Genomic DNA, 16,424 nt, shown 5'->3' with positions numbered 1-16,424 from the left:
GTGACGGCGGAGGGGATCCCCTGGGCACCCCGTCCCCAGGCTGGTGGAGGGGGTCCCCGCTGGCGGTACCAGGGTGGCACTACCAGCGGGCAGCTGTGTCCCCTGAGCAGAGACCGGGGTGTCCCCTGGGCTGGTCCCCGGTGCAGGCAGACCCCCGGGGGGAGGTGGGGACCCCCGGTTTGTTCCGAGACGGACCGGCCCTTCGGGTTATACCCGCTTTAGAGCGAGACACCACCCCCCCCGCCCCCCCCCATGCCGTTTACCGGTGCAGAAGGACCCCCCGGTGCAGACCGGACCCCGGTGCCGACCCATCCCGGTGCAGAAGGATCCCGGTGCCGACCCATCCCGGTGCAGACCGACCCCCGGTGCAGACCGGACCCCGGTGCCGACCCATCCCGGTGCAGAACGACCCCCGGTGCAGACCGGACCCCGGCGCCGACCCATCCCGGCGCACACCGGCACCGGCAGCCGCCGCTCGTTCCGGGCCGGCACAAACGGTTAACACCCCCGGGGCTGAAATGTGGCTCCTCCCGGTACCTCCCCGCGCCCGGCCCCGGTCCCGGCGGGGCCGCCCAGCCCCAGCCCAGCCCCAGCCCCGGCCGCCGCCGCCGCCGCCGCCCAGCCCCGCTGCACCGGCCGGGGACACCAGGGGCACCGCCGGGACCGGGGGCACCGGGGGTACCAGGAACACCGGGGATACTGGGGGTACCGGAGAACCGGCCCCCCCACCATGATCTGCGGCAGGAAGGCTCGTCGCGCCGCCGAGCAGCCCCGCTCGCCGCCGGACGGCTCCGGTGGCCCCCGCCGGCCCGGCAGAGCCTTGAAGAAAATGGGTGAGTCCCGGGGCCGGAGGTGGGGGGGGGGGTTGGGGGGGGGGGGCAGGGGACCCGACGGGGCGGGAGCGGGGAGGGGGGACCGGACTCCGGGGGGGCTGTGCCAGGGGGGTCCCGGGAGGGATGTCCGTGGCTGGGAGGGTCCCCGAAGCGGATGGGGACCCCCATGGCAGGGCTGGGTCCCTGTGGCTGGGAGGCGTCCCCCAAGATTGCCAAAGTCCCCAGGCAGGAATGTGTCCCCACGGTTGGGTGCGGCTCCCCCCCCCTCTCCCCCCGCCATGGCCAGGAGTGTCCCCGAGGTTAATGGGGTCCCCCATGGCAGGGAAGGGTCCCCCAAGTGGATGGGGTCCCCCATGGCAGGGAGCGTCCCCCAGATAGCTGTGGTCCCCATGCGGGAAACTGTCCCCGTGGTTGGGTGAGGTCCCCATGGCCAGGAGGGTCCCCATGGCAGGGAGCGTCCCCGAGGTAGATGGGGTTCCCCGTGGAAGAAATGGGTCCCCCATGGCAAGGAGGGGTCCCCGAGATAGCCAGGGTCCCCATGCAGGAAATTGTCCCCATGGTTGGGTGAGGTCCTCACCATGGGGAGGGGTCCCCATGCCAAGGAATGTCCCCAAGGTGGATGGGTCTCCATGGCCAGGAGGGTCCCCATGGCAGGGAGTGTCCCCAAAGTAGATGGGGTCCCCCACAGCGGGGAAGGGTCCCCGTGACTGGGAGGGCTCCTCAAGGTAGCCCCAGAATAGCTATATATAGCCCCAGATGTTGGGCAGCAGCGGGGTCAGGGTTCGGCCACATCACGGGTGACGGGAGCCCTCCCGCTCCGGGTATTTATTGTCCCCAAGGCTCAGCTCCAGCTCCAGCTCCCTGGGACCCTCACCTGATACCTTGCCTCAGTTTCCCCACATGCAGCGCTGTGGGCTCGGGGCCCCACCGTCCCCATGGCGGCTCGGGGCCCGGGAAGGTCAGGGTGTGCCAGCCGGGGAGGCCGGGCCCGATCCTGCGTGGGCAGAGTGGGCAGGGCGGGAGCTGGCCCTGGGCCACGGAGGGAGGGCTTTGGTCCAGTCGCTGCACTGGCCCCCATGTGGCTTTGGGCGTGCAGCGTGTCCCCAGAGCTGCACGGCTTGGAGCGGCCATGTGTCTGCTGCAGCTCCGTGTGTCCCTGTGTCCGTGTGTCCCTGTGTCTGTGCGTCCCTGTGTCTGTGCATCCATGGGTCTGTGTGTCCTTGCATCAGTGCATCCACCCGTCCCTGCATCTGCGTGTCCATGCATCCGTGCATCCCTGCACCCGCCTATCCGTGCGTCCATGTGTTTGTGCATCAGTGCATCCACATGCCCATGCATCCGTCCGTCCTTGCATCCGTGTGTCTGTGCATCCGTACACCCCTGCATCCCTACGTCCGTGCAGCCATGTGCCTCTGTGTTGGTGCATCCCTGTGTCCGTATGTCCATGTGTCCCTGCACCCATGTGCCTCTCGATGCATCTGTATGTCCCTGCGTCCATGCATCCATATGCTTCTGTATCCATGTGCCTGTGTGTCCCTGCATCAGTGCATCCATGTATCCATACATCCCTGCATCTGTACAACCATGTGTCCGTGTCTCCATACATCCCTCTATCTGGATATCCACGCATCCCTGTGTCCATGCATCGGTACGTCCGTATGTCTGCGCATCCATCCTTGCATCCCTGTGTCTATGCATCCACACATCCCTGCATCTCTGCGTTCGTATATCCTTGTACCTGTGCATCGGCGCATCCGTGTGTCCGTGCATCCATAAGTTTGTGCATCCACCCATCCGCATGCCCGTGTGTCCTTGCGTCAGTGCATCCCTGTATCCGTGTATCCATGCATCCCCGCATCTGTATATCCATGCATCCATGTGCCCAGGTGTCAGTGCATCCACATGTCCATGTGGCCTTGTGTCCATGTGTCCGGGTGTCCATGCATCCATACACTTGTCCATGTGTCCAACCATCCGTGTGTCCATCCATCTGTGTACCCGTGTGCCCGTATCCATGTATCCATATATCCATGTTCATCCATGCCTCCGTGGGTCCATATCTGCCGTGAAGGTGTCCTCGAGTCTGCACCGTGGGCAGGCTGTGACAGCGCAGGGGGTGGTGGCAGCCGGTGGCCATGTCCCCAAGGCCGTGGCCAGCTCGGGATGTCCCTGCTCGGCCCCAAACGTGCCATTTCCCAGCCTGGAGCCGCGTTCTCCAGCCGGAACAGGGACACGGGCGCTGGGGCTGCGCTCAAGGAGCGGCTGCCAAAACAAAAAGGGAGGAAATAGCTGTTTTTTGGAGAATAGACGGAAAAGTCCTGGCCCGCCGTGAGCCCGGGCGTGGGCCTGCGAGTCCCCCGAGGCCACCCCGTCAGCGTGCCCGGCCTGAGCTCCGCTGCCAGCACCGTCCCGGCGCTCCCCACGCGGGATCCAGGCGGCTTTGCTGGGATTTAGGAGCTGAGCTCTGCCGTGTGAGCGGGGCTCTGCCACCGCTGCCTGCCCTGGCCCCCCCGCCTGGCCCCACAGTGCCCCAAGGGCGTGAGACAGCAGTGGCTTGTCCTGTCTGTCCCCTCCCATCTGCCCTGTCCCATCCCGTCCTGTCCCATCACATTGCGTCCTGTCCCATCCTGTCTGTCCTGTCCCATCATGTCTCACCCTGTCCTGTCCCATCCCGTCTGCTCTGTCCCATCCCATCTGGTCCCATCCCATCCGTCCTGTTTCATCCCATCTGTCCCGTCATGTCCCATCCTGCCCTGTCTGCCGTGTCCTGTCCTGCCCCATCCCATGGTATCCCATCCCGTCCCACTTCATCCCATCAGGTCTCTCCCATCCTATCCCCTCCTGTCCTGCCATGTTTGTCCCATCCACTATGTCCCATCCCATCCTGTCCCTCCTACTCTGTCCTGTTCCATCCTACCTGTCCCATCTTGTCCCATCACGTACTGTCTGCACTGTCCCGTCCCATCCCACCCCATCCCATCCCATCCCCCTCTCCTGTCCATGCCATCCTGTCCTATCCCATGCCTTCATCCTGTTCCATGCCAATTTTGTGCCATCCCACCCCACCCCACCCCACCCCATCCCATCCCACCCCATCCCCCTCTCCTGTCCATGCCATCCTGTCCTGTCGCATCCCTTTATCCTGTCCCATGCCAATGCTGTGCCGTCCCATCCCATCCCACCCCATCCCATCCCATCCCCCTCTCCTGTCCATCCCATCCTGTCCTGTCTCATCCCATCCACCCTGTCCCACGCCGTGCTGTGCCATTCTGTCCATTATGTCTGTCCAATCCCGGTCCATCCCGTCCCATCCTTTTCCATCCCATCATGTCTGTCCTGTCCCATCTGTCCCATCCTGCCCTGTCTGTCACACTCCATGCCACCCCATGCCATGCCATGCCATTCCGTGCCATCCCATGGGGTGTACACGTGCAGCTGTGCATACAGATGTGCACCAAGCCCTCCCCAGTACCCCCAGTAACCCCCCAGCGCCTCCAGTACCCCCCAGTGCCCCCCAGTACCCGCTCAGGATGCCCACGGGCTGTGCCCCGCAGGCCTGACGGAGGACGAGGACATCCAGCGGATGCTGCGGGGGTCCCTGCTCTGGAAGATCAAGTCCCGGGGGGGCCCCAGGGAGCGGCTCTTCCGCCTGCAGGAGGACGGAGCCACCGTCTGCTCCGAGGGGGGCTTCAGGCACACTGGCTCCCGGCAGAGCTGTGAGTGCCAGCGCTGGGGACGGTCCCCCGGGGGCTTGGGGACCCTGGGGCACAGTCCCGCATGGCCCGGAGCTGCAGGGGGGGGGGTTGGGACGTGGGCTGTGCCCCAAACCCGCCCATGGGGACCTGGGAGTGAGCCGGGACCCAAACCCCCACCCGGGACCCAGACCCCCCCCCAGCCCCCACCCCAGGACCCAGATCCCAACCCAGGACCCAGCCCCCAACCCGGGACCCAGACCCCTACGTGCAACCCAGCCCCCCACCCTGGACCCAGACCTCCCCCCAGACCCCCACCTGGGACCTGGACCTCACCCAGCGCCCAGCCCCCCACCCCAGGACCCAGATCCCAACCCAGGACCCAGCCCACAACATGGCACCCGGACCCCCACCCAGGGATCAAAACCCACCCTAGAACCTCGATACCCACCCAAGGACCCAGCCCCCAACCTGGGACCCAAACCCTCACCTGGACCCCCACCTGGGACCCCAACCCTAATCCAGGACCCAGATCCCAACCCAAGACCTGGACCCCCACCCAGAACCTGGACCCCACCTGGGTCCCAGACCCCACCCAGGACTCAGACCCCACCCTGGACCCCCACCTGGGACCTGAATCTCACCCAGCACCCAGCCCCCCACCCAGGACCCAGATCCCAACCCAGGACCCAGACCCCACCCTGGAACCAGGACCCCCACCCAAGGACCCAGCCCCCCACCCAGGACCCAGAACCCACCCTGGAGCCAGGACCCCCACCCAAGGACCCAGCCCCCTACCCAGGACCCAGACCCCACCCCAGGACCCAGATCCTACCCCAGGACCTGCACCCCCAGCCTGGGACCCAGCCCCTGACCCAAGATGTGGACCCCAGTCCAGAACATGGACCACCATCCGAGACCTGGACCCCCACCCAAGACCCAGATCCCCCCCCACCTGAGACCCGGATCCCAACCCACTGCACCCAAGTGCCTCCCAGCGCCTTCCAGTGCTTCCCATTCCACCCAGCACATCCCATTACACCCCAGTGCACCCCAGGCTGAGCCCCCTCAGCCCACACCCTTCCCCATCCCCCTCGGGACCATCACGAGGTCCCTCCTCCATCCCGGCCAGACTCCGTCCCCGCTCCCCGCCATCATCCATCTCTTTCCACCCTCGCATCTGGGACGGGTGCCCAGAGCTGGCAGCGCTGCAAGACAGCTCCATGGCCCGCTGGCGTCCCTGTCCCCGTCCCCGTCCCCGCAGGCGACAGCGGCCATGGCTCCTGTCTCGCCTGGGATTAGTGAGTTAAACCCGGCTGTGACATCAACAAGAGCAGAGCCCCGGTCCCCTGGGGCGCCCCTGGGGACACGTAGGGTGCCCATCGGCAGCCAGGATGTCTTGCAGGTTGCTCACGGGTGGGGGAAAATGCCGAGGGAGCACCTCCGTCCCCCGGGGTGGCCTTGTCACCGCCCGTGTCCCTGCAGTCTCGGTGATGCACATCGAGGCGGTGCGTGAGGGCCACCAGTCGGAGGGGCTGCGCAAGCACGGTGCCGCCTTCCCGGCGCGGCACTGCTTCACCCTCGTCTTCAAGGGCAAGCGCAAGAACCTCGACCTGGCCGCCCGGGGCGAGGAGGATGCCCGCCACTGGGTGCAAGGGCTCACCAAGCTGATGGGGCGGCTGCAAGCCATGAGTCAACCGGAGAAGCTCGACCAATATCCTTTGGCGGAGCTACGGGGGCTTGGGGACGGGTTGGGGACGGCTGTTGGGGGTGACGCCGGGTGGTTTCCTTACCCTGGCGTAGCTGGATCCACGGGGTCCTGCAGCGAGCAGACAGGAACAAGGACAACAAGATGTCCTTCCGGGAGGTGAAGAGCATGCTGAGGATGATCAACATCGACATGGATGACGGCTATGCCTACAAGCTCTTCAAGGTACCCGTCCCGTGCTCCGGCACCTGCTGTCACCGGGAGGGGACACTGGCTCCTCCTCTGCCTCCCCAAGCACAGAGAACTGTCAAACTCGTCACAGCCAAAGCCACCCACCACCACCAGTGGCTGGGTCCGCCACCAATGGTTGGGTTTCAACATGAACAGGAGCTCATGGTGGGGTGGGGTGGGGCGGGCTGTCCCCCCACCCCTGCTCTGTGGGTCCCCAGGGTGTGACATTCCCCCCCGCCACGGGCATCTCCCAACTCCCTTTTCCACTTGGGGAAACTGAGGCACGGCGCTCCGCTCTACTCCATCCCAGACTGGAGGGTCAGAGGGCTATGGGTCGGGGGGCAGAGGGGACATGCCCCCACACCCCCCCTGGGCACACCCCATCCCCGAGCCTTCATGCCAGTGTCTGAGCCCCCCCAAAACTCATCACACACGCTGCCAACCCCCAGGGACAGGCAGGACGAGGCAGGGGGTGGCCGTACTCCCCGGGCAGGGGACGGTCCCCGAGGTTGGGCTGTGATCCTGTCAGGAGTGCGACCGCTCGGGCAACGAGCGGCTGGAGGGCCGGGAGCTGGAGGAGTTTTGCCGACGGCTGCTGCGGCGGCCGGAGCTGGAGGAGCTTTTTGGGCGTTACTCGGGCGAGGACCGCGTCCTGTCGGCCGAGGAGCTGCGGGATTTTCTACGGGATCAGGGCGAGGACGCCAGCCTGCGCCAGGCCCGTGCCGTCATCCGCACCTACGAGCTCAACGAGAAGGGTAGGGCTGAGGACGGCCAGCTCGGGTCATGGGTGGTGGTGGTGGGATGGTGGGATGGTGGGATGGGTGCTGCCGCAGCCAAGGTGGGTCATGGATGGCGTGGGGATGGGGCTCTGCTTGGTGGTGTCACCCCCCCCAAGCCGGTATGTGGTCCTCCAAGGCTCGGGTGAGTGTCCCCGTGTCCCGTCCCCGGGGTGGCACCGGGTGTCAGCAGTCCAATGCGTGGCCTTGCTGGTCCCTGGTGGATGCGGCACTGTGGGGACAGGGGACGTGGAGGTGGGGAGGGACAGCAGGTGGACCTCCACGTCTCCTGGGTGATGCAGTGCCAGGCCTAGCATGCATGTGACACTGCTGGGGGACCTCCATGTCCCTTGGGTCCCACTATGGCAGGTCCAGGGTGAACAAAGCACCAGGAGGACAGGGGACATCACGGTTGGGGTGAAGGACCTCCATGACCCTTGGGTATCACAGTAATACCCTTACGGTAGACGTGGCACTGGCACGATAGGGCACATCAGGGTGGAGATGGGACACCAAGGGGACCTCCACATCCCCTGGGTGCCACAGTGCCAGGTCTGGGGTGAACACGGCACTATGAGGACAGAGAACATCACGGGGGGGGACAGGGAACCTCCACATCTCATGGGTGCCACCATGCCAGGTCCAGGGTGAATGTGGCACTGGCAGGATGAGTGACATCAGGATGGTGATGGGACGCTCAGGGGAACTTACATGTCCCCCCGGTGCTGCAGTGCCGGGTCTGGGGTGAACATGGGACAGGGGACATCCAGGTGGGAACAGTCCCCAGGGTGGCACCCCACCAGCAGAATGCCAGCCCTCTGCGACACCCCACCGCCGTGTCCTGCAGCCAGGCAGCAGGACCTGATGATGCTGGACGGCTTCATGATGTACCTCCTCTCGGCTGCCGGTGACATCCTCAACCAGGAGCACACCAAGGTGCACCAGGACATGAGCCAGCCCCTGTGCCACTACTTCATCTCCTCCTCCCACAACACCTACCTGACCCGCAACCAGATCGGTGGCACCAGCAGCACTGAAGCCTACGTCAGGTGGGTGCCCCTGTTCAGATGCTCCATGCCTGGATGGTCCCGTGGTTCGAGGGTGCCGGGGCGGCGCAGGGACCCATCCGATGACGGTGCGGTGGCAGGGCGCTGATGGCGGGATGCCGCTGCGTGGAGCTGGACTGCTGGGAGGGCTCCGATGGGGAACCCATCGTCTACCATGGCCACACGCTCACCTCCAAAATCCTCTTCCGCGATGTCATCGAAAGCATCCGCGACTACGCCTTCAAGGTGAGCCGGGCGCCGGCAGCCCTGGGACGGGAGCTGGGCGCCGGGTGCCGAGCGCTGCCCGTCCCTTCCCTAGCAATCGCCCTACCCCGTCATCCTGTCCCTGGAGAACCACTGTGGGCTGGAGCAGCAGACCACCATGGCCCGGCACATGAAGGCCATCCTGGGGGACATGCTGCTGACGCAGCCGCTGGAGGGGCAGGACCCCCACGACCTCCCGTCCCCAGAGGTAAGGCCACCCTCCCGCCCACCACAGTGTCCCCATGTCCCCTCTGAGCCCTGAGCTTGGCCCTTCTTCCCGCAGCAGCTGAAGGGGAAGGTCCTGGTGAAGGGCAAGAAGCTGCCAGAGCCGTGGCACGAGCCCCAGGGTGTCACCTCCCTTCTGGACCATGAGGAGGAGGAAGAGGAGGAGGAAGAGGAAGAAGAAGAGGAGGAGAAGCTGCAGGAGAGAAGCAACCGGCGGGTAAAGGTCTCTCCCAGGGCTACGGTACCGGGTCACCACGGTGTCCTGGTGGTGCTGGGGGACCACGGTGTCCTGATGATGTTGGGGGACCATGGTGTGCTGATGATCATGGAGGACCATGGCATCCTGGTGGTGCTGGAGGACCACAGCATCCTGATGTTGCTGGGGGACCACGGCATCCTGGTGGCGCTGGAGGACCATGGTGTCCTGGTGGTCCCAGAGGACCACAGCATACCAGCAGTGCCACAGGACAACTGTGAGGCCTGGGGCAGGTGACTGCTGCCAGTACCCCCTGATGCAGCCCTGCTCTCTCCTCTTCCAGTCGCTGCAGTCGCTGCAGGAGATCAAACCTCTGCAGGTGGGTTGTGTGATGGAGCTGACGGGTCAGGTACCGTGGGGGCGGTGAGCGGTTGTCACTGCCCAGCAGAGGGGACTGAGCTTGGGGACTCCTTGACTCTCCCTCTTCCCCTCTTGGGCTGGGTGCTCCATTTCTGGGGTCTCCATTGCCTTGGGAACTCTATGACCTTGGGTCTCCATCACCTCCAGGGTGACCCCTCAGGGTGTCCATTGTCTCGGGGGGTGTTCTCCATTGCCTCAGTTCTCCACCTCAGGGTCTCCATCACCTTGAGGTCTCTGTCACCTTCAGTTCTCCACCATCTTGAGTTGTCCATCACTTCAGGGCCTCCATCACCTCGAGGTCTCTAACATCTTGGGTTGTCCATCACTTTGGGTTCTTCATGACCTCAGAGTCTCAAACTGCTTGAGTTCTCCATCATCTCAGGGTCCATCACTCCATTGCCTCAGGTTCTCCATCACTTTGGGGGTCTCCATGGCCTTGGGGGTCTCAGTACTAGCAGGGTAGGGGGCTCTGCAGATCCTCAGGCAGGTGGGTGACCACCAGAGCCGGGGTGGCCCTGACACCATGGTGGCTCCTGCAGGCCAAGGACGCGTCACAGGTGGCCCCAGAGCTGTCGGCCGTGGTGGTGTACTGCCAGGCTGTCCCCTTCCCTGGCCTGGCCCACGCCCTGCGCCACCCCCGGCCCTGCGAGATGTCCTCCTTCAGCGAGAGGAAGGCTCGGAAGCTCATCAAGGAGGCGGGTGAGGGCAATGGGATGGGGACAAGGGGGACTTGTCCTAGGATGGGGCTGAGGCTGGTGGGCTCTGCCACCGAGGTGGCTCCATGGGTGATGATCGGGGACATGCTGGCCCCACCTGGGCTGCTCTGCTCTGGTGGGACTGGGGTCCGGTATCAGGGTCTGGGGCCAGAGGGCAGGGTGAGGGTCACAGGTCCAGGATCAGGATCTGGTGTAAAGGTCTGGGATCAGGGTTTGGGGATGTGCCACCTGGGTCCAGGGTCAGGTCTGGGGTCTGGGGCTGGCATTAAGATCTGGGTCAGGGTCCAGGCACTGAGGTCTGGGATCTGGGGTCGAGGTCGGGGGTTTGGGTGCAGGGTCCAGGGTCAGGATCTGAGGCCAGGGGCTGGGGTCCAGGGCCAAGGGCTGGGATCAGGGTCGGGGTCCGGGCTCCAGGGCTAGGATTAAGATCTGGGTTCAGGGTCTGGGGTTTGGGTCTGGAGTCTGAGGTCCAGGGTCAAGGTCCAGTGTCAGGGTCTGGGGTCTAAAGTCAAGGTCAGGATCCAGCATCACGGTCTGGGGTCCAGGGTCTGGATTAAGATCTGGGTCAGCATCCAGGGCCTGAGGTCTGGGGTCAGGGTCTGGGGTCAGGGATCCAAGGTCAAGGTCCAGGGTTGGGGTCTGACCCCCCAGGGTCTGGTTTCAGGCTCTGGGTCCACCCAGCCGGGCAGGCTCCATCCGCATCCCCAGGCTCCTGGGGGCAGGCAGGACACGTCACCCCCCCCCGGCAGGGCCCCGCAGTGGCACCCGTGGGTGCAGGGGTCCCTCTCACCCATCTCCCCCCCCGCCCCCCTCAGGCCCGGCGCTGGTCCGGTACAACGCCCGGCAGCTCAGCCGCGTCTACCCGCTGGGGCTGAAGATGAACTCCTCCAACTACAACCCCCAGGAGATGTGGAACGCCGGCTGCCAGCTGGGTGAGACCCCCCCCGCCCCCCCCCCACCCCCCCGGGAGACACTCCCATGACCTGGCACCCCCCCACCCCAGAGCCATCACCCAGCCTGACACCCCGTCCCCCTGTCCCCTCAGTGGCCCTCAACTTCCAGACGCCGGGCTACGAGATGGACCTGAACGCGGGGCGCTTCCTGGGCAACGGGCGCTGCGGTTACGTGCTGAAGCCCCCCTGCCTGCGCAGCCCCCCCGGAGAGGGCCCCCGCCGCCTGGCCCTGCACGTCAGGGTGAGGGCACCCCGCTCCCCCCGCCCCGGGGGGTGACACCCACGTCCCTGCTGGGTGACACCCCTGGCGTTCCCATGCCTGGCCAGGTGCCACCTGCCTCCCTTTTCCCAGGTGCCACCAAGCCCACGCCCAAGCAGGTGCCACCCACGTCCCTTCTGGGTGACACCAACCCCACATTCAGCCAGGGCCCACGCGCATCCGTTCTGGGTGCCACCAACCCCGTGTCCAGCCAGGTGCCACTTACACACCTTCTCCTACGTGCCACCGACCCCACACCCACCCGGGTGCCACCAACCGCTCTTCTCCTGGGACACTGACCCTTGTCCTCACATCTGTTTGGGCACCAGCCATGTCCCCGCTCCTGGGTGACACTGACCTCATTCCCACACCTGGGCAAATGCCACCCATGTCCCTTCTCCTGGGGACATCAACCTTGACCCTGCAGCCAGCCACGTGCCACCCACGTCCCTTCTCCTGGGTGGTACCAATTCTGTCCCTGCGCCCAGCCCTGTGCTACCCGTGTCCCTTCTCCTGGGTGGCACCAACCACCTCCCTCCTCCCCACCCCATTCCCACACCCAGCCATGTGCCACCCACATTCCTTCTCCTGGGGACACCAACCCTGTCCCCACACCCAGCCATGTGCCACCTACCTTCCTTCTCCTGGGGACACCAACCCTGTCCCCAAGCCCAGCCGTGTGCCACCCACGTCCTTTCTCCTGGGGACACCAACCCTGTCCCCACACCCAGCCATGTGCCACCTATATCCCTTCTCCTGGGTCCCGCCACCCCGCGGTGCCCCGTGCCACCGGCCCCCAGCACCCTCTGTCCCCAGGTGATCACGGCGCAGCAGCTGCCCAAGCTGAACCGGGAGAAGGGGAGCTCCATCGTGGACCCCTTCGTGCGGGTGGAGATCCACGGCGTCCCGGCCGACTGCAGCAAGCAGCAGACCCACCACAAGCTCAACAATGGTGAGCGCCCCCAGGGCCACCACTGCCCGGCCACCGGTCCCCGGGGACACCCCGGGACACCTGATCCCCAGGGGCACCCCAGGACATGCAATCCCTGGCGACACCCCAGGACACCTGGACCTCAGGGACACCCCAGGGCACCCAGTCCCTGGGGACACCCCAGGACAACCTGATCCCCAAGATGCCTCAGGGCATCCTGGTCCTCAGGGACACCCCAGGGCACCTGGTCCTCAGGGACACCCCGGGGCACCCAATCCCTGGCGACACCCCGGGACACCTGGTCCTCAGGCGCACCCCAGGGCACCCTGATCCCTGGGGACACCCCAGGACACCTGATCTCCAGGGACACTGCAGGACACCTGGACCTCAGGGGCACGCCAGGGCACCTTGATGCCCAGGGGACAGCCCAGGACACCTGGTCCTCAGGGTACCCCAGGACACCTGGTCCCCAGGGGCAACTCAGGCACCCTGATGCCCAGGGGTGGCACGGGGCACCCAATCCCTGGGGACACCCCAGGACAACCTGATCCCCAAGATGCCTCAGGGCACCCTGGTCGCCAGGGACGCCCCAGGGACACCCTGATCCCCAGGGACACCCCGGGGCACCTGGTCCTCAGGGACACCCCAGGGCACCCAATCCCATGGGACACCCTGGGACACCTGGTCCTCAGGGGCAGCCCAGGGCACCCTGATCCCTGGGGACAGCCCAGGGCACTTGGTCCCCAGGGACACCTCAGGGCACCCTGATCCCTGGGGGTGGCAGAGCCCTCGGGCACCCATTACCCCAGGCACCTGCTGCTCCCCCCGTTGGGCCGGTGCCCAGGACATCCCAGTCCCCCCAGTGCACCCCAGTCCCGCAGTGCCCCGTCCCCAGCACGGCACGATCCCAACCAGTGGCAGGTCCCCAGCGCGTCCCAGTTGTCCCCCCCCGCTGCTCCCTCCTGCCCTCCAGTATACCCAGCCCAAGCCCAGTGTGACCCCTGTTCCCCCAGTTATACCCCACCACGGCCCCAGTATGACCCCCATTCCCCCAGTGTACCCCCACCACGGCCCCAGTATGACCACCATTCCCCCTGCATAGCCCAGTCCCAGTATGATCCCTGTTTCCCCAGTATAGACCATCGCGGCCCCAATATGACCCCCATTGCCCCAGTATACCCCCATCACTGTCCCAGTATAACCCCCATTCCCCCAGCACAGCCCAGCCCAGCCCCCGTGTCACCCCCATTCCCCCGGTAGAGACAAGCCTGGCCCTAGTATGGTCCCCATTCCCCCAGTATACCCCACCATGGCCCCAGTATGACCCCCATTACGCCAGTATGGCCCAGCCCCGCCCCAGTATGACCCCCTTTCCCCCCGTATAGTCCAGCCCAGCCCCAGTGTCACCCCCGTTCCCCTGGTACAGATGAGCTTGGCCCAGTATGACCCCCATTCCCCCAGCATAGCCCCAGTATACGCCATCGCGGCCCCAGTGTCACCCCCATTCCTCCAGTATAGACAAGCCTGGCCCTAGTATGGTCCCCATTCTCCCAGTATAGCCCAGTCTGGCCCCAGTATGACACCTGTTTCCCCAGTATACGCCATCATGGCCCCAGTATAACCCCCATTCCCCCAGTATAGCCCAGCTCAGCTCCAGTATGACCCCCATTCTCCCAGTGTAGTCCAGCTCAGCCCCCGTGTCACCCCCATTCCCCCAGTATAGCCCAGTCTGGCCACAGTATGACCCCCATTCCCCCAGTATAGCCCAGCCCAGCTCCAGTGTGACCCCCACTCCCCGAGTCTGCCCCAGTCCCGCACACCCCAGTGCAGGACGGCAGCTAAACTGGGGCAGGGGCGAGCGCACCGGTGGGTCAAGCCGGCCCCTGGCTCGCGGGTGGCAGGTGATCCCGGTGGCCTCGGTGGCCCCGGTGGCTGTGCCCACCTCCCGTCCCGGTGCCGTAGGCTTCAACCCGCGCTGGGAGGAGACGCTGAGCTTCCAGCTGCGGGCGCCCGAGCTGGCCCTGGTGCGCTTCGTGGTGGAGGACTACGACAGCACCTCCTGCAACGACTTCGTGGGCCAGTTCACCCTGCCCCTGGCCAGCATGAGGGAAGGTGGGTGTGTGGCCACCCCCGCTGCCCCCGGGGACGGTCCCCTGTCACCTGCTCAGCCCCCGTCTCTGTCCCCAGGGTATCGCCACATCCATCTGCTCTCCAAGGACGGGGCGTCCCTGTCCCCCGCCACGCTCTTCGTGCACGTTCGATGCAAGAGCCTGTGAGGTCCCCGTGGTCCCGGTGGGAGGGACACCGTGTCCCCCTGTGGAGGACAACGTGGTCCTCCATGGGGTGGGCACCCTCCTGCGCCGGAGACACCCTGCTCCCTGTGCGGGGACAGCCTGGGGACACCGCTTGCCTGGCCGCGGTGACAGCAGGGCTGGTTGGGGGACCCCAGGGGGTAGGGGACCCCCTCCATGTCCCGTAGTGCCACCACATGTGCTGGACTCTGTGCCCCACTCCTCCCCTCCCTGGCGGTGACCCTGAGGGGACAGGGACACTGTGACAACCAGGAGGGGGTGACCAGGCCACCGAAAGCCCAACACAGCCCCAGGGGGGCGAGGTGGGTGACAGCAACCCCCGAATGTCCCCACCGCCAGCCACGCTCGATCCCAGCCCCTCCTTGGGCTGCAAGGACAGTGCCATCGCCATGAGGTCCCCGAGGCGACCCTGCCACCACGCGCCCCATTGCGCCCACGGTGTCACGGCTTCGCTCGGCTGGCGGCTGCATTCCCAACCCCTGCTCCAGCACCGGGCACGGATTTATACCCCGGTGTCACGCCAGTCAAATAAAGGTTTTATTTTAACAGAGCCTGTCCCGGTGTCCCTGTCACCTCCTGGGGCCAGTTGAGGGGCGAGGGGGGAAGAAGCTGGGGGGCGTAAGGGCTGAGCCCACCCCCAAACACAGCACTACCCCGGGGAGCCGCCAGGCACCCATGGGTGCTGCACCCATGGGGGTCGGGGGGGGAAAATCGTCAGAGCAGCCCTCGAAAGTGCCACGGGGACAGGGGGAGGGTCCCACCGGACACCCCTCCCCCCCAGCCTCCCCCAGCCCAGGACACCGGGGACACGGGAGGGGACATGGGAGGGGACGCGGAGGTACTTGCATAGGTGACGGGGGACCCTGAGCAGGGGGGATGCGATGGCACTGCCAGGGGGGGGATGTGACGGGCTCCCGGCCCCCCACCGATGCCCTGCACGTCCAGGCCAGGGCGGGCAAAGGCCCTCGGGGTCCGTGGTGTGCCACGGGGGCACGACGGGGACACGGAGGGACAGGGAGGCGGGGGAGTGCATAGACGGGGTCTTGGCCTTGGCGTGCAGCTTTGGAAACCTTTGGCTGGGAGGGCAGGAGCCTCTCGGAGCTCTCGGTGGACACAGTTCATGGTGACGGCAGGAGGCGACAGGCTGTCCGGGTGCTTGTTTCCCAACACATCTCGATGGGATGAAGGCTTTCCATGAAAGAAAACAATTCCTTTACCTCGGAGGTTCCCGTAGCGCAAGACGAGCCCGGTGGAAGAGGCACCGGGGTGGCCGGAGAGGCTGAAGCCCCGGCGCGATGCTGACGGTGCGTCGCAGGGCAGTCGCTTGCGCGTGTATCCGTATTTCCATGCTTCCAGAGAAAAAGCAGCCGAGCAGAGAGCCTCGAGGTGCGGCAGCGGCGACGGATCATCCCCCCGGTGCCCCGGCGTCACGAAGGGTGGCGGAGAGGAACGACCCTGAGGAGTCTGAGCAGAGCCGGGTGTGCCGGACGAGCCCCGGCGGCAGCGAGGAGCCAAGTCCCCCCCGAATCTCCGGGCGTCGCTGCTCCTCGGTTCAGCGCTTGCCCCGTTGAGCAGAGAGGGTCCGCGTCTCCGAGGCTGGGGAGGAGAAGGGACAAGGCATCGCTTGCACAAATAGCCCTTAGAAAGAAATTGCGACGTGCTCCCAAGCCCGTGGGGGAGGGACGGCACCATCCTCCCTCTCCAGGCACCCGTGGGAAGGGCCGGGTGGAACAAGCAAACCGGGGGAAAACAGCCGAGCAGGGGAGAGAGCCCAGAACAGCCTCCAGGCGGGCAGGAAGGCTCGGCCTCGGCAGCCCGGCCGCTGCATCCCGCTGCTCCCGAGCCGTTCGGCGCAGCAAGCA

At 65.9% G+C, this 16,424-nt stretch overlaps 1 protein-coding gene across 1 annotated transcript; it reads left to right on the top strand.

Annotated features, from left to right (window-relative positions):
* Positions 1 to 518: 518 nt before the first annotated feature.
* On the top strand, positions 519 to 14,959 carry PLCD3 (phospholipase C delta 3). Its single transcript, XM_054224202.1, is given in 18 exon segments — positions 519 to 605; positions 607 to 686; positions 688 to 833; positions 4,388 to 4,549; positions 6,011 to 6,239; positions 6,329 to 6,458; positions 6,994 to 7,219; positions 8,088 to 8,289; positions 8,388 to 8,532; positions 8,606 to 8,758; positions 8,834 to 8,992; positions 9,315 to 9,350; positions 9,931 to 10,090; positions 10,923 to 11,039; positions 11,153 to 11,301; positions 12,136 to 12,271; positions 14,213 to 14,362; positions 14,438 to 14,959. Coding segments are annotated over 18 exon segments (2,556 nt in total). The 3' UTR covers positions 14,527 to 14,959.
* Positions 14,960 to 16,424: the final 1,465 nt, after the last annotated feature.

The sequence above is a fragment of the Rissa tridactyla genome, chromosome 19, assembly GCF_028500815.1.
Source record: "Rissa tridactyla isolate bRisTri1 chromosome 19, bRisTri1.patW.cur.20221130, whole genome shotgun sequence".
NCBI lineage: Eukaryota > Metazoa > Chordata > Aves > Charadriiformes > Laridae > Rissa > Rissa tridactyla.
The sequence above is the reverse complement of the archived record's forward strand: the minus strand, read 5'-3'. Positions and strand labels throughout refer to the sequence as shown.